Consider the following 23,370-nt stretch of genomic DNA (forward strand, 5'->3'; position numbering starts at 1 on the left):
TACACACTGAGAAACAGAGCTGCAGTCTTCCCCAGAGGTCCTCAAGAGGAGAAAGTCCACCAGCTCTCCCGGCGCGTTAGGCCAGGAGTGAAAAACCCATCTGTCTTGCATGTTACAGCAGAACCAGGGAGAGCCACTGTCGCAGGAAAGCTTTAAAGCCCTCTTTAAAAGAGAATTGAAAAGTTGCTTTTAAAAAAAAGGTAAGGAAAATAAATAAATAAATAAATAAATAAATAAAAATAAAAATTTTAAAAGGTAAGGAATACAAGAATAAAGGACGTAGAGGAGAAGTAAGAAAAATGAGCAGGACAGAAGTGATTGCGATAGCAAGTAAAATCATATCACCAACAGTGATGCGAGTTGGGGAGACTGAACAAAGCAGGTGAACTCTGAGACACAGCGCCGGAGGACAGAAAAAGATAATCCTTCCAACTCTGAGCCACACCTCTTATCCAGAACTCCAGGACTTGCTGATTCTGCCTCTTTTTTCCACTAGACTACCCCAGGTCTGTTCTAATATTAAAATGGGAGATATTTCTTATAAAAGTAGAGAATCAAGATTCTATGATACCAGGAATCACTGAAACATGTTTACAAACATCTGATATAAAAATATGCTCTCTAACCATACGTATTTGAATAAGCTTTGGGTCTAAGGTGTGACCTTGGTCACATCATTTTTAACTATTCTGTGTTTCCATCTATTCCAATACTTATATATCTCTGTATTTTCAGGACCAGAAGGAAACCGAAGAGATTAGCTATAGCCAGGGTTGCAGTCAACCCAACTCTTTTTGGACAAGGCAGAGTTACAAGGGAAGGGACTTACATTTCCATGTATTTGACCCTCTCCTAAACCTTGCTCAGTTCTAGCCCATGTTGTGGCTGCAGAAAAGTCCCCTGGCATCTCTGAGCCATGGATTCAATATCAGAAGAACAATTCTCTCTACCTACCCTCAAGAAACAGTGAGAAGATAACTTCACTAATAATTTTAAAAAATATTTTAAGAAAAAAAAAAGACACTAATGATTAGAAGTGAACTGCCAGATTCACTGCCTTTATAGCCACCAGGGAAGGATCACCTGCTGACCCTGGATTTTCTATGCCTCCAGGGACCACCTAACTGTTACTTCCTCAGACCCTGAGAGAGTGCACAGGCTGCTACGAAAACAAGACCACACTTAGCTGGACTGTGGCAGAGCAGCTGTCTTAGCCAAATTTCCCTTAAAAATTGGGAGGGGGGCTTCCCTGGTGGCACAGTGGTTAAGCATCCGCCTGCCAATGCAGGAGACACGGGTTCGAGCCCTGGTCCGGGAAGATTCCACATGCCGCGGAGCAACTAAGCCCGTGCACCACAACTACTGAGCCTGCTCTCTAGAGCCCACGTGCCACAACTACTGAAGCCCACGCGCCTAGAGCTCGTGCTCTGCAACAGGAGAAGCCACCACAATGAGAAGCCCGCGTACCACAAGGAAGAGTAGCCCCCGCTCGCCACAACTAGAGAAAGTCCGCCTGCAGCAACAGACCCAATGCAGCCAAAAATAAATAAATTAATTAATTTTTTAAAAAAACTTTAAAAATTGGGAGGGACTTCGGAAAAAATAATTTCACTTTCTGATTAAATATGATCTTTTAATTGGTTTCCTTGTTATTATAGTTTCTAAAGAACTGTAATTTTATAAAAACTTAAAGGCTTCCCCGGGTGGCGCAGTGGTTGAGAGTCCGCCTGCCGATGCAGGGGACGCGGGTTCGTGCCCCGGTCCGGGAAGATCCCACGTGCCGCGGAGCGGCTGGGCCCGTGAGCCGTGGCCGCTGAGCCTGCGCGTCCGGAGCCTGCGCTCCACGACGGGAGAGGCCACAAGAGTGAGAGGCCCGCGTACCATGAAAAAATAAAAATAAAGACTTAAAAGTCCATGTGTCTAAAAATAATCAATATTTTTGGTGCAGTTGTTTTTAATGGTTTAATTATTGTCTCCTCTCTCTGGAGTTTTATCTGGAGCATGGGGGTTGAAGATGAGATTCATCTTATCTCTGATTAACGACCCTGAAAGGGGGGGGTTGAGAAGTGTCCAAATCTGTCCATAACAGAACTAAAGTGCTCAAGAACACTCCTGCTATTCATGAATAAAATTTGGAACGTAAGCCAAAGAAGTGCAGTTTAAGGCTCACCTTAGCTGCACTACATTTTCAACCTTAACACAATGTGGTAAAATGTACAAGGCACTCGGTTTAAAAATAAGATCAGAGGTTCCTTGTAAGACTATGGGAAATAAAAATCACACTACCCACCTTCAATCACATTCTTTTGCACAGCAGTGCTGATCAGGCCTGCATCCTACCCACAAGGGTAGATTTCTGAACCTCATGGAAAAAGCCCCAGGTCTCTGAGAAGCTCAGGCACTAAACCAAGTCCATTAGGATGGTCTGGAATTCATTAGAGAAATGCTTTGCTCATCGTTCAAAGTGCACCATATACATCTCTTTTCAGAGAAAATAAGTCCTCCTCCCCACCCCGTACTTTCCACGTCTTGAGTTTGAGAGTACGTAAATGTAAAATTTACCCCAAATAACACAGGGTTATAAGGCAACACCTGCCCGGGGCCCATTAGAAATCGGGATGACCATTTGGTGGCACCTTGATGTTTCAAGAACAGAAGGTCACCAGGAACAGAAGTCACAACTCCCAGCCTCCACCCCCATCCTGACCCCCCAGGACCATAACAGCTGGCATGACAGGTGTCAGGGACAGTCCTTGCTAGAACTGCTGACTGAGGGGCCTATCTGCTACTCTAGGAAGCGAATGTTCTGATAGAGATTCTACATTCAGGCCTATACCCCCAAATCAAAGCCAGCGACACATGGAAAGAACAGCAGCCCAAGATAATGGAGGAAATCTTCAGAGAACAGACCATATCCACAGCAGGCCCAGGTGGAGAAAGGCCAGGCTTCAGTACTGTTTGCTCTTCTTACCACACAAATATACTCAGGGCTTTTATAGCAAGATTTCAGTTTGATACCAAGAACTCACGAGGGAGGATTTTATTACTAAAGTAATCATAAGCATCAGTTACAGGCCGGTTTGCCTTGAGTTAGGAGCACTGGGCAGCATCCTACACCCGGATCTGGGGAAGCCCTTTGTTCAGGAAATCCCGGCCCCTCAGCCAAAGCGTTAATTTCACTTCAAGGCCCCAAATCAAAATGTTAAAGTGCCCCCTTAAAGAACTGCAGAGTAAACAAACAGGTCCCGCGCTTTTCCTGGAACCCAGTCTCTGGCCCCCCAGGACAATATCAAATTACAGGGTTTTTCTTCCCATATACGGTCTCTTATTTCTTTTCCTTTTTTTCAAAGAGGATCACAATTGCACCCTGTTGTGTGTCTTCGGTTTCAAATACCTTGCAAATACGTCCCCGTTCTGAATCTCTCCCGAGCCTCCGAAGAATCTAGGAGGGGCTAACAAACGCAATTTGAATAATAATGAAGCGACTGAACAATTTAACTACCAAAGGTAGCCCTAGAGACTCCAACTAAAGGGTTGAAAGCCTTTATCTACAAAAATGTGGCCACCTGCTCGACTGTGGGACCAGTTATGGGGAGTGCAGAAGAGAGAGGCGCACAGGTGCACTCACGAGTTTAAGCAAATAGGGAATTAGTACAAATGCTCCCTGGGGACCAGACACTATGAAAAAGGGTGACTTGGAAAGCTCCTTTCTCATCTATCAGGCTCAACGTTTAGTTAACAATCTTCCCTTTCTGATTAATTGAAAGTAGCACTCACCATACGTCAAATAATGAAAACTGCCCCCCCTCCCGAGAAAGGCTTTGTTTGTATGGAGAATTTAAAACAAGTCCATGAATTTTCAATAAAAGTTCTTCAAAATCAACAGTCACGGGCTTCCCTGGTGGCGCAGTGGTTGAGAGTCCGCCTGCGGATGCAGGGGACCGGGTTCGTGTCCCGGTCCGGGAAGATCCCACATGCAGCGGAGCGACTGGGCCCGTGAGCCATGGCCGCTCAGCCTGCGCGTCCGGAGCCTGTGCTCCGTAACGGGAGAGGCCACAACAGTGAGACGCCCGCGTACCGCAAAAAAAAAAAAGAAAAAAAAAAATCAACAGTCACGAAAGTACTTTTTATCCCTCATGCAATTTCTGCCAAGTGAACATTCTAAAAGTTAGTTCCTTCTTTAGGATGCTGACAGTTCCACCTAGATGCTATGTTTACCAGCCTCATTCTACTGACCTTTACAAAAGACCTTGCAATAAAGGACTTTTTCCTCGATTTTAGAGGGAAACAAAAAAGATGAACCTTTCTAGAATCCTAAAAAGCTCTCAACTCCCTTAGTCCTTAAGAATTAAACGCAGGAAGCCCCCGCTGGCTGAACATTTGCTAAATCCTGCTTCTTGAACAGGAAACAAGAGTTTGCTTCTGAGTGGCTCCATCTTCCCCCGCCCCGCGCTCACTCCAGGGCAGGCGCTGCCATGCCCAGGTGGTGACGCTGAGCAGAGATAAGGTGTCCTAACAACCTTATTTGCCTGGACCTCTGGGTACCCGCGGCCAGACGGCGACTCCCTTATCACCTGGGTGCATCCCTCCGCCGCTCCACCGGTGCCTCCACGCCGCCGACCTGGGCGGCCCCGGGACCCCTCCCGCGGCGACACAGGGCAAGACTGACACCCGCAGCTGCCGACGACCCTGCCAGTCACGCTGCCGCCGGCTGCCTTTTTTAGCCATGACATCTGACCCCGGCTCCCACAGCAGCATTAAGGGAGAGATCCCAGAGCGCGCCGGGCGGTCCCCTCCCCTCCCCAACCCCCAGACCCTGTGGAGAGCTCGGGGTGAGGCGTGGGGGAGGTACTGGCCCTGGAACTGCCGGAGAGCGCGCGTTCCTCCTGCCCAGACGCTTCCTCTCTGCCCTCTCCACCGATCCCGGCCCCCGCTCCGCTGCCTGCACCCGGGCTCCCCCATTTTGCATCGCGCCGCGGCTCCTCTGGCGCCCCTCCCCACTCCCACCCCGCAGCTCCGCTTGCCTGGATCCCCTCCAAGTCAGCTGCCCGCGCGCCGGGCCCGGCGGGGGTGCGGGCCGAGGACGCTCGGGGTTGAGGGCCGAGCGGGGGACCCGGTGCTCACCTCCCTCCTCCGTCCCGCTGTCCGGCTCGGCGTCCGAGGAGTCGGGCCCGTCCCCGTAGCCCGCTAGCCCCACCAGCTCCTCCTCCTCCTCCTCGTCGTCCTCCTCCTCCTCCGGCTGAGGCTTCCCCAGCACCTGGCTCATCGCGCCCACGGCCGGCCGTCCCGGGGACGACGGGGGTCTCTGGTGGGGGGCGCCAAACCTCCCGGCCTGCCGCTCGCAACCTATTTCTGAATTGGGGTTTTGTCCCGAGGTTCGCGGGCAGAGGCGGAGGCCGCGCGTCCCCCGCGGCGGTCGGCGTCCAGGTCTGGGTCCCGCCGTTCCCAGCGCGCCCGGAGCCCCCCTGCCCCGCCCGCCCGCCCGCCGGCGGAGGAGTCAGCCAGAGCGCGGCAGTTCCTCCCCAGAGGAGGGAGAGAGAGACTGCGTGACCCAAGTCACCTGACACACACTGTCATACACTCACACACACACACCGCACGGGCGCGCGCGCGCTTTCCCGGGAGCACCGCTCGCTGGGGCGCTGGGCCGAGGCCGCGCGCACACACTCAACCGGGAGCAGGCCGGCGCGGGGCCCTCCACCCACCCAGAAGCGCACACAGACACTCGCCCGGTACCCGGGGACCTGGGACGCGGCGCAGTCATCCACTGCAGCTGCTCGCCCTGGGCCCCCAAGCGCCCCTCCTGCACGTGGTCCCCGCACAGGCGGGCGAGCTGGGGTACCGCGCACACGGAGAACCTCTCCCCGCCCACCCCCGACACACACACGCTACCTAGGGCGGCCTTCTCCAGCTTTCGGTCCCGGCCGAGGGTTCCAGTCCCAAGTGGGCTGCTCCCCGCCCCGAACACTGCTGCGCCCAGGCCCCCTCTCCGAGCGGCGTGCCTAGGACACCCGTGGATGCTGAAGCGCCCCGAGAAGAAAACTCTAGAGATACGCGCCGCAGAGGCGGCGCAGTCTCCATAGCAATTGCCTTGTAGTGCGCGTTTGTGGTTCAAAGTGCTTCCCACCAAGAAAACAGACGTATTCACTAATCAGGCCTACCCACCTGTAAATGTTCCTGAAAAAATAACATGCCTCGTGGCTGCCTAGCCTGAATAATAATTCCTCTGCGGCGTTTGGGCAAAGGTCTCAGGTATGTAACACACCAAGGGGCTATTCATAGCCACCTCCTCCTGTCTCACTGTTGAATAGACTGTGATCCCAAATCCCACATCTCAAAATAAAATGTTTCAAGGCTTTTGGGGGGAGAGAGGGGCGGTGGACGGGGAGACAGGACTAGCGTCAGTGTGAGGGTGAGACTAAAACCGGCATTCCTCCACAAGCTTTTCACCACAGAACATACCGTACCCGCCCTTTCTGGATACTGCAAAAAATCACGTGGATGAACTTCCTTCTGTCAAGCACAATGAGAAATAAACCAGCTGGCCAGCAGGATAATCCAGATTCTACAGGTGCCAGCAGCTCCGCAGGTGGTATGGGGGAGGAGAAGAGGAGGAAGGGAGCTGAGGCTGGAGGCCCTTGGGGCCCCAGGGTGCTGCCTAGGTAGGGAATTTGGATGGAGAACCTACCCTATGCCAGGGGGCTGGGCTAAGGGGTGAGGGTGCGGGCCTCCGCGTAGGCTCAGAACAGTGTTCATGCCCTGGAAGAAATCCCAGTCTAGCAAAGCATGACTCCGGTCCTGGATTTTGTAGTAGCTGTAGGTGTTGAAGGTGGATGCAGACACCTTCTAGGAGGTGGCTGCTTCTAATCTCTGAAAGGTTTTGGGATTTTCCGGGTGGAGGCAGTACAACATGTATGGCTGTATCAGTCAAGGTCCTTCCCAGGAGAAAAATAGATGGCACATACAAAGATTTTAATTTAAAAGGCTTTATAAAGTAAAAGGGACAATTTACTAGGATGTGGGCCGAGTTTAGAGACCAACACAGGGATTAGCGACAGTGGGAAGAGGTTATCTCCCCTAAACTAGTTGGTGTAAAGGAAGGGAACTAGAGACCTGGACGGGGGGCTCAAAACAGGAGCTATAGCTGGTGACAGCCACTGCCAGGGCCACCTCCTGTCAAGGAGACAGCAGTAGGAAGGAATATACTGACCTTTCTTGCCTCCCACCCTCTATTCTTTTTTTGGCCGTGCTTCCCGGCTTCCAGGATCTTAGTTCCCCCACCAGGAATTGAACCCAGGCCCCCTGCAGTGGAAGCACAAAGTCCTAACCACTAGACAGCCAGGGAATTCCCTTCATTCTCCTGAAAGAGGTTCCCAGTGGCCAAATCCAACTGGATGCCAAAGGGCTAGAGAGACTGCAACCTAGTCCAGAACTCAGAGATTGGGTAGGGAGGGTAGTGGGTTCCAGGTGCAGGGGTAGGGGCAAATAGTATATCCAGCACAAGCAGGCTCTACTCGCGCTTATCAGAGGAAATTATTCTAGGAGTAATCTTCCTAGTCCATCTTCATCCATTCTGTTTAAGGAAGGAAGTACCTGGGAGGTAGGCTCTTTTATAGTGGTTTTCAGACTTTCAGTTATCCCAGAACAAACCACCAGCCTGGGGAACCGTTGAGCTGGCCTGATTCAAAGTGCAGAGGGCTATATATGGGGCCCTAGAAGCCAGTCCAAAGGTCAGCCCAGACTATCAGGACATCCTTTGGGCTGTTTGCTGACTGTGTATGCCTTGGGGATCCAGGGATTCAGGCAGGACAGTCGCTAAGCCAAAGGCCCCTCTGTGCCTGAGATCAAGAAAAAACAAGAGATACCTCATGGTTCTCTGCCTTCCCCCCACCAAAAGAGAGATCCTGAGGGGGGGAACACCAGCAGGAGATGGGAGCATACCCTAGGATATTTGAGAATTTGACCATTCTTGAGAAAAAAAGGAACAAATCCACACACACACACACAAAATCAATAAAAGCCAAATCCTCAATTATGCTCCACCCCAAGGTAGATAAGAGTCATGTACAGGTTTAAGAGATTCAAATTCACTGTCATTTCAGAAATGTACAGTATTGATAAAGTTTGAGTGAACAGGACAGGAAAAATCTTTATTGCTTTTCTTCTTTTCTGTTATCATTCCAACACTGTCAGCTTTCAAATAAAGAATATGTTGAGGGGCTTCCCTGGTGGCGCAGTGGTTGAGAGTCCGCCTGCCGATGCAGGGGACGCGGGTTCGTGCCCCGGTCCGGGAAGAGCCCACATGCTGCGGAGCGGCGTGGCCCGTGAGCCTGCGCGTCCGGAGCCTGTGCTCCACAACGGGAGAGGCCACAACAGTGAGAGGCCCGCATACCGCAAAAAAAAAAGAATATGTTGAAAAATATCTTAGAAATTTAAAAAGTCGTGTGTGTGGATCCTTTCAGAAATTAAATAAAAATAGAAAGACACTAAACACTGAAAGCCTTTGAGACACTGGGTATGGGATCTGCTCAGTGCATTAGCTACCGCCTTGATCACTGTGGCCTGGAGCTCAGGCTCTGTGAGGTCTCCCCAGGAGGGCGTTCTCAAGAATGTGAGGATTTGTCTCTGGGCTACTCTTGGTTTTTGCTGTTGTATGTAACCATGGCAGGTTGCCACATACATGATAGGTGCTGAAGTTTATGAAATGAATGAAAGAAAAGAAGGGAGGAAGTTGTACAGTACATGGCCAGGCATATTTTTGAGAGAAACTTCAGGAAAAAACAGAAACCAAATTTTCTACTTACTCTAAACCCTGGGAAATGCCACAGTGAGGTAAATATGAACTATGCTCTACAAGAGTGCAACCAGAATGAGTTGATGTGCAAGAGATGATGAGTCTCAGGTCTTTATCCCTTCAGGACTGCCTGAAGATTGGAAGGAATTACAGGATAAGGACTATGGAATGCTTATTCTATTTTTGCTAACCCTTCCTTTCTAAAAAAACTCCTAACTTTCAGAGATATTTTGTAGCATCATGAAATATGAGATTTGTCTTCTGCCAAAATTTTCCAACTAATATTGGGAGAAAAAGACATGAATAAGGAAGGAGCTCTTCCAAAATAATATGACCTTCAAAATATTCCCATTAAGTAATATTATTGTCCTTAATTTACAGATAAGAAATATTCACCCAAGGTACCACAAGGAAGGTACCAGATGGTGAAACTACTTTGGAACTCAGCTGGACTCTAGACCTATTCCTATTTAATGGCATTAAAGCTAAAGACAATTACATTATGGCCTGAAACTGAAAAGAGAGAAGGGGAAGGGAAAAGCTGGCTCCCAATCTCCTAGGTAAAGAACCAAAACATACATAGACACTAAAAAATGGGTCTGTTGTCTCAGGCCACTAATTTACAGGACTCACTGAAAGGAGGGAAAAGAAGAAAAATTGAGAAGCTTCCTAATGAACAAAAGTTAGAAAACTACTTGTCATAATAAAATTGTTGATCACCATCACTCCTTTTATTAGGAACACAAATAGCAAGTGAGGGACTTCCCTGGTGGCACAGTGGTTAAGAATCCACCTGCCAATGCAGGGGACACGGGTTCGAGCCCTGGTCTGGGAAGATCCCACATGCTGTGGAGCAACTAAGCCCATGCACCACAACTACTGAGCCCACACACTGCAACTACTGAGCCCACGTGCTGTAACTACTGAAGCCAACGTGCCTAGAGACCGTGCTCCGCAACAAGAGAAGCCCCCGCAATGAGAAGCCCGCACTCCGCAATGGAGAGTAGACCCCGCTCGCCACAACTACAGAAAGCCCGCGTTCAGCAACAAAGACCCAACGCAGCCAAAAAAAATAAAAAAGTAAACCTAGATCATTAAAAAAAAAAAAAACGCAAGTGATTTAGTTCCCTTTCTGGCTAATATGGCTCTATTGTACCACATGCTTAGCTAAATTATAACATCTAAGTGTATTTTTGTTTAAAATTTGAATTTTAAAGGCCAGAAGTTTGTGCCCTTATTTTAGTGAATTATTTTGCTGTTACCAATTAGATGCTTTGTGACAAGGAACATGAGAGCTATGTAAAAGAGACCTGTACAGGCAGAATAATTGCAGTCCTGAATAGGGCAGACAATTAAATTCCCAGACTGGGGCACGAACCTGTGTCCCCTGCATCGGCAGGCGGACTCTCAACCACTGCGCCACCAGGGAAGCCCCAAGGCTTTCTTTTTAAGTATGTATTTAAAGCCATTAATTCTCTCTTGATGAAGCAAACAAAGGAAAGAGCCTTCTGCAGAATCTTGCCGCACTCCTGCTAATCCAGGAAAGCCAAATTTTTCAAGAGGGCAGCTCAGAGTCTCCAGTTCTCCTAAGACAGTTGATGTCCGGATGAAATCATTAAATCATTTCCACTGAGGCAAACCATCATTCAATATATTTTATTAAAATAATGTTTTGATATTTTAAGAACATGCATGTGGTAAATAGTCAAACGGCATAAAAGAGTATCCAATGAAATGTTAGTGTCTTCCCCCAACCTGCCCCCCTCACTGGCCTCAGTCTCCTGGTTTCCCTCCACAGAGGGAAATATTCTGCTTTAAATGTGCAAACATATTTTTAGCCTTTATAGATATATATATATAGCCTTTATAGATATAGATATTTGATAACTTTATTTCTTTAATAGTCTACAAATTTTTTTTTTAATGAACGTGAAGACAATTAGATTTTTAGGGTTGTACTTTGAAGGAAATAAACAGAGAGAGAGACGAGAGAGAAACCGGGGATGAGAGAAGGAGCCTGATTTAGATGGGGTCGCCAGAGAAGACCTTTCAAAGAAGGTGACATTTGAGTTGACCGTGAGATGGAGACAGACAGCAAAGTGAGTCAGGGTGGAGCGTGTTCCCCTGGAAGGTATCTCCACAGTTGGAAAAATCAAAGAGAAGTGAAAGGACTTGGTGTTGGAGGAACAATATATCAGTGTGATGGGAGAGGGGGAGGGTGGCAGTCATGAGAAACAGGTAGTCTTCTCCACCAGGATAAAGAGTTTGGATTTTATTCCAAGTGCCACTCAGGCACTGAAGGGTTTTAAAAAGGGAGGTGAAATGCGTGGTTTACATTTCTAAAAGCTCACGCTGCTAGATTGTTTCCAAAGATGGCCTCAACAATCGTGCCATCCCACGTGCCCTTCTGCAAATGTGACTTTGCCACTCCTTCCTCCTATTTTTCCTCCTCTTAAATGTGGTCTGGCTCTGTGACTTGCTTTAACTAACAAAATGCAGCAGAAGTGACAGACACTGTGCAAAGTCTGAGATAGGGTCATAAAAGACCTTGCTACTTCCTTTTTCGCTTTCTTGGTGCCTTTAGCCACCAAGAAGTCTGGGCTAGCTTACTGGAGAGGCCCCTTGGATACAGAGGCCCTGAAATGTTCCCGAGCACAGGAATATAGAGGCCCCAGAATTCCAGCCAGCCATCTGAGGGGCCAGGCATGTGAGTGACAACAGCTTGGATTCTCCAGCCCCAACTGCAACCACATGAGCAAGTCCAGCCCACTCTGCATGAAACACAGACTTGCTGTTACAGCTGAACCCTGCCAGCCAACCCACAGAATCATGAACAAATAAAATAGCTGTTTTTTTAAACCATTAAGATATGGGGTTGTTTGTTACATAGCAGCTGGTAGCTGATGAACATATTCTGGCTGATGTGGGGAAAATGGATTGTAGATTTCAGGCTGGAAGAAGAGGGGATCACTTTAGTAGTCCATAAGTGAAATGAATGGAGGCAGTGGAAACTGAGAGAAGTGGATAGATTTGATATAAATTTTGGAGGTAGATGAGATCAGATTTATTGATAGCTTAATTAACATGGATGGTCAGGGAAAGGACTCATACCAGACATTTGATTTGAGCAACTAGACGTATGGTAATGCCATTTATTAAAGTAAGTTAACCCCAGGATTGCGGGATGGGAGGTGAATCAAGATCCTCGATTTCTAACATTCTAGTTACTGTATATGGCCACAAGGCAAGCTACCTTAATCCTGTGATTTTGGCTGTTTCTTAGATGTCTGTCATGTTGTCTTTGGTATAAATAATGAATTTTTCCAACTACAAGCCATGAATGAACTGAAGATGACATTTGTAAAATATCCAAACTAGTGAGATGGAATTGCTACATATGGATTTCCATAAAAAGTTAACTTTTTATTCATATGGATCTTTAAGGACAAGCTTCTAACATAAATGGTGCCGTAACATGAGAGCAGAAATGTCTTGACTGTAGAGTCAGCCAAACAGAGGTACTAACAGCTCCACATCTGTAGATCAGTTTGGACTTGACAACCCCTGCCTTGGCTGGGAGGGTTACACTAACTTCAGTGATACAAAAAAGCAGATTCTCCAAGACAAATGACCTTATTAAAAATCCACAAGAGGGCTTCCCTGGTGGCGCAGTGCTTGAGAGCCTGACTGCCGATGCAGGGGATGCAGGTTCGCGCCCTGGTCTGGGAAGATCCCACATGCCGCAGAGCAACTGGGCCCGTGAGCCACAAATACTGAGCCTGCGCGTCTGGAGCCTGTGCTCCGCAACAAGAGAGGTCGCGATAGTGAGAGGCCCGCACACCGCGATGAAGAGTGGCCCCCACTTGCCACAACTAGAGAAAGCCAGTGCACAGCAATGAAGACCCAACACAGCCAAAAATAAGTAAATAAATAAATTTTAAAAAAAAATCCACAAGAATGAGAGAGTTCCCAGGATGGTGGAGTAGGAAGACCCCGAGCTCACCTGCTCTCACGGGCACACCAAAATTACAACTATTCACAGAGATCCTGTTGCTGAGAAAGACCAGAACCTACCAGAAAAGACCTTCTGTAACTAAAGGTATAAAGAAGGAACCACAACAAGACAGGTAGGAGGAGAGGAGTTGCAGCACAGTCAGGACCCATATCCCTGGGTGGGCAACCCACAAACGGAAGAATCATTACAATTGCAGAGGTTCTCCTCAAGGAGTGAGGGGTATGAGCCCCACATCAGGCTCCCCAGCCCGAGAGTCCTGCATGGGGAAGATGAGCCCCCAGAAAGTTTGGCTTTGAAGGCCAGTGGTGCTTACTTTAAAAAATTTTTTTTTGGCTTCACCACATGCTATGTGGGATCTTAGTTCCCTGACCAGGGATTGAACCCATGTCCCCTGCATTGGAAGTGCAGAGTCTTAACCACTGAACTGCCAGGGAAGTCCCCAGTGGTGCTTACTTCCGGGAGACCCAGAGGGCTGTGGGAAATAGAGACTCCACTCTCAAAGGGTGCACATAAAATCTCACCTGCTCTGGGACCCAGGGCAGAAGCAGTAATCTGAAAGGAGCTTGGGTCAGACCCACCTGCTGATCTTGGAGAGTCTCCCAGAGAGGCAGGAGGCAATTGGAGCTCACTCTGTAAACACAGACACTGGCGGCAGCCATTTTTGGAAGCTCATTCTACCACATGGATGCTGGTGCTAGCAAAAAATTTTGGAATCCTCCCTCTAGTTTATTAGCCTTGGGACCCAGCCCTGCCCCCACTGGGACCCCCACCAGGTCCCAGGTAGAGACTCCAGGACCTGGTTCTGCCCACCAGTGGGCTGGCACTAGTCCCAGGACCCAGCTTCACCCACCAGTAGGTGAGAAACAGCCCTGGGATCTCCTGGACCCCAAACCCATCCACCAGTGTGTGGACACCAGCTCCAGTACCACAGTCCCACAGCCTGCCTTGTCAGGACTCAGCCAACACACCAGCAGGCCAGAACCAGCTCCAGGATACCAGGGCTCAAGCCTTGCACACCAGCAGGCCAACTCCAACTCTTGCTCACCTTGGGGCCCTCAGCCAGTGGCCCTGGGATCCAGCACTGCCCACCAGTGGCCTGACACCAGCTTTGGGCCCCCCAGGGCTCTGCAGCCAGAATACCTGGGAACTGGTTCTGCCCAACAGTGAGCTTGCACTAGCCCTGGGGTCCCCAGGTCCCTGGGCTCACCCACCTTCAGGCCAATACCAGCTCTGAGATACCTTGGACTCCTTAGCCAGCCACTCGAAGACCCAGGCCCACCTTATTGGTGGGCCAGTACCAACTTTGGGAAAGCCCAGCACCTGCAGCCAGCTGTGTCAGGAACTGGCCCTACCCACCAGAAGGCCAACACTAAATTCAGAAATCCCAGCCCCACAAGCACCCACCCCAGAACCCAGCAATGAGCCAGCACCAGACCCAAGACCCACTAGGGTTGTGCCGCCAGCCACCTCATGACCCAGCCCCACCAACCAGTGGCCAGCAGCCTCTGCACAAGGCAGGGCCTGGCAACCAAGCAGACTGAGGCCCAGCCACGCCTACCAGACTGCCCATAGTAATCAGCTCGCCACAAAAGAAGGACGCGTGTTGCCCACATGGGGGTATCCTAGAGCATATAGCTCTGGTGGCCAGAGGGGAGTGCACTGCCAGGGCGCATAGGACATCTCCTCAAAAGGCCAAATCTCCAAGGTCAGGAAACAAAATCAACCTAGCAGATACATAGAAATAAAAAGAGCACACTAGGCAAAATGAGATAACAGAAGAACATGTTCCAAATGAAGGAATAAGCTAAAACCCCAGGAGGAGAACTAAGTGAAGTGGAGATGGGCAATCTACCTGAGAAAGAGTTCAAGGTAATGATGATAAAGATGATCAAAGAACTTGGGAGGATAATGGATGAACAGAGTGAGAAGTTAGACATTTTTTAACAAAGAGTTAGAAAATATAAAGAAGAACCAAACAGAGACAAAATATACAATAACTGAAATGAAAAATACATTAGCAGAATCAACAATAGTTTAGATGATACAGAGGAACAGATCAGTGAGCTGGAAGATAGAGTAATGGAAATCATTGAAGCTGAACAGAAAAAAGAAAAAAGAATAAAAAGAAATGAGGACAATTGAAGAGACTTCTGGGACAATATCAAGTGTACTAACATTCGCATTACAGGTGTCCCAGAAGGAGGAGAGAGAGAGAAAGGAGGGAGAACATATTTGAATACAAAGAGCTAAAAACTTCCCTAACCTGGGAAGGGAGATAGATATCCAAGTCCAGGAATAACAGAGTCCCAAACAGGATCAACCCAGAGACAAATACTATATATCACTAATATGTGGAATCTGAAAAAATAAAACAAGCAAACAAATAAAACAAATGAAACAAGCAAACAAATAAAACAAATGAATATAACAAAACAGAAAAAGACTCACAGATATAGAGAACAAACTAGTGATTACCAGTGGGGAAAGGAAAGGGGGGAGGGGCAAGTAGAGGTAGGGGATTAAGAAGTACAAACTACTATGTATAAAATAAATAAGCTACAAGGATATACTGTATGGCACAGGGAATATAGCCAATATTTTATAATAACTTTAAATGGAGTATGATCTATAAAAATTTTGAATCACTATGTTGTATCCCTGAAACTAATATAATATTATAAATCAGCTATACCTCAATAAAGAATACTTAAAACCATAAGAAAAATCTACAAGAATGAAATCTAGGAACTGTCACTTATTCATACCACTTAATGTTACCTAAAAACATGGCAGATGCTGTCAGTCAGCTACTTACCATCCATCCCCAAACCCTTCTCTTCTCCTGTTTCCCAAACTAGCAATGGGGAAAGTCAGAGCATACTCAAACTCTGAGACTCCTTCACGTCTTATCACTAAGAAGATAGGAGGAATCCAGCTGGGGAACTTCTAGGAAAGGGTTTGCTTCCAAATAAAAGATGTCAGGGTATCAGAAGAGCCCCCTCACCCCCCGCCCTCACCCTTTCCTGCTTTGAACACAGTTGTGTGAGAACACGGTACTTGGAGTTAGGAAAGCCATCTTGCAGCCTTGAGGTAACAGGCCTAAGACTAAAAGCCTGTCCTGGAAATGGTAGAATAGAAAGAAGGAAGACCCTGGATGACCTTGCTGAGCTACTATACTCAAACCTGTAAAAGCCTACCCCCCAAACTTCTTATTTCATGAGAAAATTAAAAGTCCATTCCTTAAGTCAGTGCTTCCCTACCTTGACCAGTCATGGCACACTGACCTAAACGGACAGGCTGCTTGCAGCCAGAGGTGACTGGCCCAGAGACTTTGGCCACCTCAGGCCCTGCCCAGCTGTCCCAAAGGCTGAGGAGGATCAATAACTTGGCCATATCAGTAACCCATTTATGGCACACAAGTAGTGGTGGCAAACCAGTTGGGAAGCTCTACTTAAACCACTGAAGGTGGGGTTTTCTGAACTTTGCGGTAAAACGTATCCTAACTGATACAACATATAACCTTTATAAGTGGAGGGAGGGAAGGAGGGATGGATGGATGAAACATGATTACATACCCATCGGTGAATTCAGAAGTTATGTCATTCAGAGGATCCTAGGAAAGATGTCTCAGGATATATCAGGAGATAATCACAGCTTCATTAGAAAGGGAACTTGGTTTTGCTTCTCTCTGTACTTCTCACTTCCTTCTTCTCTCTCTGCATGAAAACTGGCTTTCTGTGCTCCTCCCACCAGATGGCAGGAGATGGCTGCTCCACCTTCCCAGGCCCAGTGACAGTGGGCTCAGTTTCCGGATCTAGGCTACCTGGGTAGCCTAACTAGCTGTGTGACCTAGACCAAGAAACTTAACCTCTCTGTGGCTTGATTTCCTCATCTCTCAACTGTTTATAATGTTATATACCTCAATAGGGTTGTAGAAAGAATTAAATCTATTAAACTATGTAAAATCATTTTTCAAGGTGAGCACAATATAAGTTTTAGCTATTATTATTTTTGATTCCTAGGCAAGAAAATCTGATTAGTTTAGGCCAGTAATCCATTCCTAATGCCCCAGTCGTATTTTACATAATATACTGCTACTCCTTTAGCACATGTACCTCAGCTATCATTTAATATTTGATTGAGGACTGTATTCACCACTAGACTCTAGGACCATTGTTTGTGCTTATCGTTTTGTTCTCAGTGCCTAACACGGTGGTCAGAACCTCTATGAAGCACAATTCTAGGGCACACCGTTTACATGGTATTTTATGTGCAATATGGTAGCTTGATGGTGGTCCAGTTCCAATAAGTATGCTGAATTAATGGCCCAGTCCACTATGGCTGGGGGTGCAGCTTGTGGCTGCAAAGGTCTACCCTCATGAGTGGGGAGACAGCTCTGAAAAAAAGGGGGAAAGGCTGAATAGAAACTTCCAAATATATCTACCACGTGCCTCATGTGGCCAGGCACAGGAATACAAAGTCAAACAAAGTCAGGCAGAGATTGCTGGTGTCATAATCCCCCCACCATTTTGTCCTTAGTTTGATATCCTTAACTGTTCTTGAGTATCAACATACTCGAGGAAGGAAGCCAGGCTCAGAGGCTGAATCATGATTGGTTTACACTGGGTATGATAACCAGCCCCTCACCTTTGTGACCCAGTTGCGATCAATGACATGAAAGGAAAAATAGACTTAAGGGGCAGCCGTGAAGAATTTGTTCTCAAATGAAAATAAACACAGTGAGAAGGCCTGCCCCTTTCTCCTGCCTAGATGTCAAGCCAAAGACAAAAGCCAGTACTGAAGTGGTACAGTAGAATAATAGACAGAGCCTAGACCCAGATATTTTTATTATGTAATTTTTTATGTGTTTAAACCACTCTAGTCAAGCACACTCTTTCCAGCAGCCAAACACATTTTAACTGATAAACACGGCCCCTTTATCTTTATAACTGAAAGTGAGTGAGGGAGACAGATCAGATAATCAGTAGCTTAAGATCAGGAACTGAGAAGGAGGCCCACTGCCATCACCCCTATTCCACAGTGTACTGTAAGTCTTTGATTGCATAATAAGACAGGAAAAAAGACAAAAGGATTGTGACACTAAAGCACATACTATCCATAAAAGAAAAAAATCGATAAGTGGGACCTCATCTAAATTAAAAACTTTTGGGAAATCCCTGGCAGTCCAGTGGTTAGGACTCAGCACTTTCACTGCCGTGGCCCAGGTTTGATACCTGGTCGGGGAATTAAGATCCTGAAAGCCTCGTGGCACGGCCGGAAAACAAAAAACAAAACCCCCAAAACCTTTTTCTCTGCAGAGTCTGTTAAGAGCATGAAAGACAAGTTACAGAGCGGAGTAAAATATTCATTAACCACATATGTGACATGGGATTCATATATAGAATATACAGAAAATTTCCAAAACTCCACAGTATAAAAAAAAACCAATTAGAAAAATAACCAAAAGGCATGCAGAGACATTTCACTGAAGAGGATATAGGGGTGTCAAATAAGCACATGAAAAGATGTTCAGCCTTTTGGCTTCTAGTGTTTACCCAAATGACCAATCCAAAGGGAAAGAGGTAAGGCATCAGCTGTATGCCTTTTAGAAAACAGAAGTTGTTCCTTTGGCCACATACATGTGAATTTGCAACAAAGGTGATATTGTAGACATCAAGAGAATGGGCCCTGTTCAAAAAGGAATGCCCCACAAATGTTCCCATGGCAAACCTGGAAGAGTATGTTGAGTGTTACCCAGCATGCTGTTGGCATTACTGTAAACAAACAGGTTAATGGCAAGATTCTTGTCAATAGAATTAATGTACGTATTGAACATATTACACACTCCAAGAGTTGAGGTAGCTTTTTGAAACGTGTGAAGGAAAATGGTCAGAAAAAGAAGGAAGCCAAAGAAAAAGGTACTTGGGTTCCACTGAAGTTCCAGCCTGCTTCACCCAGAGGGGCACACTTTGTGGGAACCAATGGAAAGGAGCCTGAGCTGCTAAAACCCATTTCCTATACATTCATGGTATAATAGGTGTTAAAAAAAAAAAACAAAAGAAGACCCTTGGACTATTTAAAAAAAAAAAAGAAAAAGAAAAAAGAAAAAAATGTTCATTACCACTAGCCATTAAAAAAATACAAATTATTAAGACCACAATGACTTACCACTACATAGCTATCAAAAGCTGTGCACAATTGTTCGCAGCAGCTTTATTCATGATAACCAAAAACTGTAAAAAATCCAGATGCCTTTCAACACATGAATGGTTAAACAAACTGGCACGTCCCTACCATGGAATACTACTCAGCAATAACGAGAATGAACTGTTGATACATAGAACAACTTGGATGGATCTCAAGGGCATTTATGCTGACCGGAAAAAAAGCCAGTTTCAAAAGTTCATATACTATATGATTCCAATTATATAGTATTCTTGAAATAACAAAATGTAGAGATGGAAAGGAGATTAGTGGTTGTCAGGGGTTAGGGATGGTGTGGGGAGGAGGTTGGAAGTGACTGAAATGGAGTAGCACCAGTGGTGATGGCATAGTTCTGTATCCTGATTGTGATGGTGGTAACACGAAGCTACACATGTGGTAAGATTTCATAGAGCTTTACACACGTTGTACCAATGCCAACATTTTGATATTGTTTTAATGTTTTGATATTGTACTATAGTTATGTAAGATGTAACCACTTGTGGAGACTGGGTGAAGAGTACACAGGACCTCTCCATACTATTACAATTTTCTTTATACTTAAAATGTTTTAAATTTATTTATTTTGAAGTATAGTTGATCTCTCTATACTATTTTTGTAACTTCTTGTGAATCTGTCATTATCTCAAAATAAACAACAAAAAAATTTTAAGATATAAGGGGTGGAAAGTAAGGAATAAAATATCATTACTTGCAGGTACATAGAAAACTAAAGAATCTATAAATTACTAAAGCTAATAACAGAATTTAGCAATGTTGCTGGATATAAGATCAATAAACAAAGATACTGTACATTTTTCTTATTGACAATGAAAGGGTAGAACGTGTATTTTCAGAAACGTCATCACTTGTGATAGTAATAAACAAGATAATTAAAAATAAATCTCAGGAAATGAAAAGTTGTAAAACGTTTGAAGTCACTCAGATTCTAAATAAATGGACAGGGACTTCTCTGGTGGTCCAGTGGTTAAGACTCCGTGCTCTCAATGCAGGGGGCCTGGGTTTGATCTCTGGTCAGGGAACTAGATCCTGCATGTCACAATTAAGACCCTGCATGCCACAACTAAAGATCCTGCATGCCGCAACTAAGACCTGGTGCAGCCAAATAAATAAATAAATAAATAAATAAATAAATAAATAAATAAATAAATGGACAGACATGTCAAACATGTACATAGACAGGAAAAGTCAATAGTATAAAGATGTCAATTATCTCCAAATTGCAGTAGCAGCAAATGATTTAGTTCTGGTTCCCATTATGTGAGGGCTGCAGACTGCCTACAGCCATACTGGGTTCTGTGTGATTCCATGTATCTTCTCATTCTGGGATCCCAGCTGAAGGAGCAGCCACTCTTTGGGGCATGTTAGTGTCGTAACAGAGGGCAAAAGCTCAAGGGGGACAGGAGAAGCACTAAAGCACACCACATATTTAAAGCTTCTGCTCCAACATGGTGTTGGTCAAGGCAAGTCACACAAGCCCCAAACCAGTGGGGCAGAGGAGTCTACACCAGTATAGGAAAGCATGGCAAAGATGGGAAGGGAACAAATAATTGTGAATGACTAATGCAATCTACCACACAGATTCACTGCAATTCCAAATCAAAATCCCAAATTTTTCATGGAGCCTGACAAACTAATTATAAATGTCTATGGAAGAGCAAAGGGCTAAGAATACTTGAGATCCTTATGAAGAATATAAAGAAGTCAGGGTAGGACTTCCATAATCAGAAATCAAGATTTAATATAAAGCCGCAGATTTTCAGGCTGCATGTGACCAGGGATAGGCAAATGGAACAAAATAGAGCATCTAAAACTGATCCATACAAACATGAAAACCCATTATAAGATAGCCCTGGCATTGCAAATGAGAGGAGAAATTAATTTCAGATGGAATGTGAAAGGTAAAACTTTACAACTTTTAGAAGAAAATATGGGAGAATATTTTTATATCCTCAGGGTCAGGAAGGATTTCTCAAAACACATAAAAAAGTGCAAAAGACATGAGGAGTTAACAAAAGAGAAAACAAGAATAGTTAGTAACCATTAAAGATGAGCAATCATACCTATAATTGGAGAAATACAAACCTCACTCATAGTAAGAAACCATTCACACCCACAGAAAAAACAAGCTGGCAAAGATGTGGAGCAAGGGGACTTTCATACATCGCTTTTGGGAATTAAAATTGGTACAACGGATTTAGAGAACAGTTTGGCATTACCTAGCTTGTAAATTTGAGCACACACATACCTTAAGACCCAACAATTAAGTTTAGATATGTATCCTAAAAACTCTTGCACACATGCCTCAGAAGAAATATTTAAGCATGTTCATAGCAACATCGTTTGCAATAGCCCGAACTGGAGCCAACCCGATGTCCAAAGGTAAACCGGGCAAATAAATTGTAATATCTTCTTACAATGAAAGACTATATGACCGAGGAACTGAATAGTCGAATCTCAGAAACAGAATGCTAAGTGAAAAAAGCAAGTTGCATAGGAATCATGCAGAATGATTCCACTGACAGAAAAGTTCAAAAACAGGCAAAACTGAACAGTACAGTATTTAGGGCTACATATGTTTGTGATGAGAATTATTATTTTTAAAATTAATTTATTTTATTTTATTTATTTATTTTAGTTTTGGCTGCGTTGGGTCTTCGTTGCTGCGTGTGGGCTTTCTGTAGTTGCGGCGAGCGGGGGCTACTCTTCCTTGCAGTGCGCGGGCTTCTCATTGCTTCCCTTGTTGTGGAGCACGGGCTCCAGGCATGAGGGCTTCAGTAGTTGTGGCTACCGGGCTCTAGAGTGCAGGCTCAGTAGTTGTGGTGCACGGGCTTAGTTGCTCTGCGACATGTGGGATCTTCCCAGACCAGGGCTCATCGAACCCGTGTCTCCTGCATTGGCAGGAGGATTCTTCACCACTGCGCCACCAGGGAAGCCCTCGATAAGAGAATTATTAACACAAAATTACGGACTGTGATTTCCTCTGGAGGACAAGGAGGGTATGGTCATGGAGGGGCACATGTAAGGTTTCTCGAGTGGAAGACTTAGCAAGGGATGGAAGTCAGAATGGTGGGCTGAAGTACCAACTGCAGCTAATGATGCAAAAGACAGCTAGTGCAGTCAACTCGTTAAAGAAATGTTGCTGGAAGTAGGAGCAGATTATATTCTCATAGAACAATGAAAGCTGTCATTGGTAGAATAGAACTTTTTTCTCATGAGGCAGAAGAAGAAAGTAGTGGGGTGGATGTATGAGGCTGGCTGTGATGGAGCTGGACAGAGGGGCAGAACGGAACTGCAGGCTGGGAGCCTCCCTCATATACAGGGAGCTTTAGAATTCTCCTTTCATTAGGTGTCCAAACACTGTGTGCCCACTTGGAGACAAGCAAGCGTGATATCCCAGCAGCTCACCCACTGCCTGCTTTGGCTCTCATGAGGCCCCTCTGCCAGGAATTGCCATTAATTAAGGTCTGGGAACAACTGCAGACCAGTCAGTTCCCAGGAGCATTCACATGTCGTACAGGCTGGCTTCTGTTCCTTTCAGCAGGATTAATGTGCAATTGCTCTGACTGCCCATGAATGTAACTTCAAACTCCATCTCATCTTGACCTTGTGGTGATGTCATAAAAGCCTCCCGGAGGAATGGAGCACTCTAGCTTTGGTTGTTTATTCAAGGGACTAGCTAGGAAAAGTCTTTAATCTGGAAAAGTATAAGAAGGAAATGATCAGGTTGAAAGGTAATGGGTACTTACCTTGACCTTGGGGGTTCACCTAGAACTCAGCAGTGACCTGCCTGGAGAGAAATCCAGAGCTGATGAGCACAGCAGGGAAAGGAAATGTGTTCTAACAGCTTTAGATGGGGAGCGACAGGGATGGGGGCAAATCTGAAGAAAGCCAAAGGATACTCAGAAGAGAGGTTTCACACTCTGCCACGGAAAACCCTAGCTATGCCTTTGGGGTTGGGGGAAGTTCAGAAGTAGTGGAGGAAAATCAAGCACTTACCCTTTCCTGGTATGCATAGGGCTGTTTGGATTTCTCCTGCTTAATGTTCCCTGAAGGACAGAGAGAGACAAATATCTTAAGAAAAAGTAGGAGATCATCATGTTTCTTTTTCCCTGGAAACCAGGCCTATTTCAGAGGGGATAAGGAAAATCCGGTTCAAAATAAGCTCAGGGAAGACTGAAACTCCACTCTAGGGTTCCCCACCTCCCTCTCCAGCTCCTTGTGTTCAGAGAGCAGATACCTGTCACACTTCTTCAAAAGGTTGAATGAGGTCCTACTCATTCATACATTCATTCAACAATAATTTACTGAGTGCTCGCTATGTTCAGGGAACTCTTCT

At 45.9% G+C, this 23,370-nt stretch overlaps 1 protein-coding gene across 3 annotated transcripts in view; it reads right to left on the reverse strand.

Annotated features, from left to right (window-relative positions):
- The window catches only part of RRAGD (Ras related GTP binding D), a 39,837-nt gene extending 33,526 nt beyond the window's left edge, over window positions 1-6,311 (reverse strand). Inside the window, exon 1 of one of the 3 annotated variants that reach the window (XM_067011465.1) lies at window positions 6,166-6,311. Coding sequence is in view for 2 of the 3 variants with exons in the window: in XM_067011464.1 (XP_066867565.1) it covers window positions 4,575-4,962 (388 nt within the window). In the remaining variant the exon portion in view is untranslated. Of the gene's footprint in view, window positions 1-4,574; window positions 4,978-5,124; window positions 5,520-6,165 lie in introns of those variants that run through there. The other 2 variants (XM_059083245.2, XM_067011464.1) reach the window with 2 other exon arrangements.
- Window positions 6,312-23,370: the final 17,059 nt, after the last annotated feature.

Source organism: Kogia breviceps, chromosome 13, assembly GCF_026419965.1.
Source record: "Kogia breviceps isolate mKogBre1 chromosome 13, mKogBre1 haplotype 1, whole genome shotgun sequence".
In the NCBI taxonomy this organism is placed as follows: Eukaryota; Metazoa; Chordata; class Mammalia; order Artiodactyla; family Physeteridae; genus Kogia; species Kogia breviceps.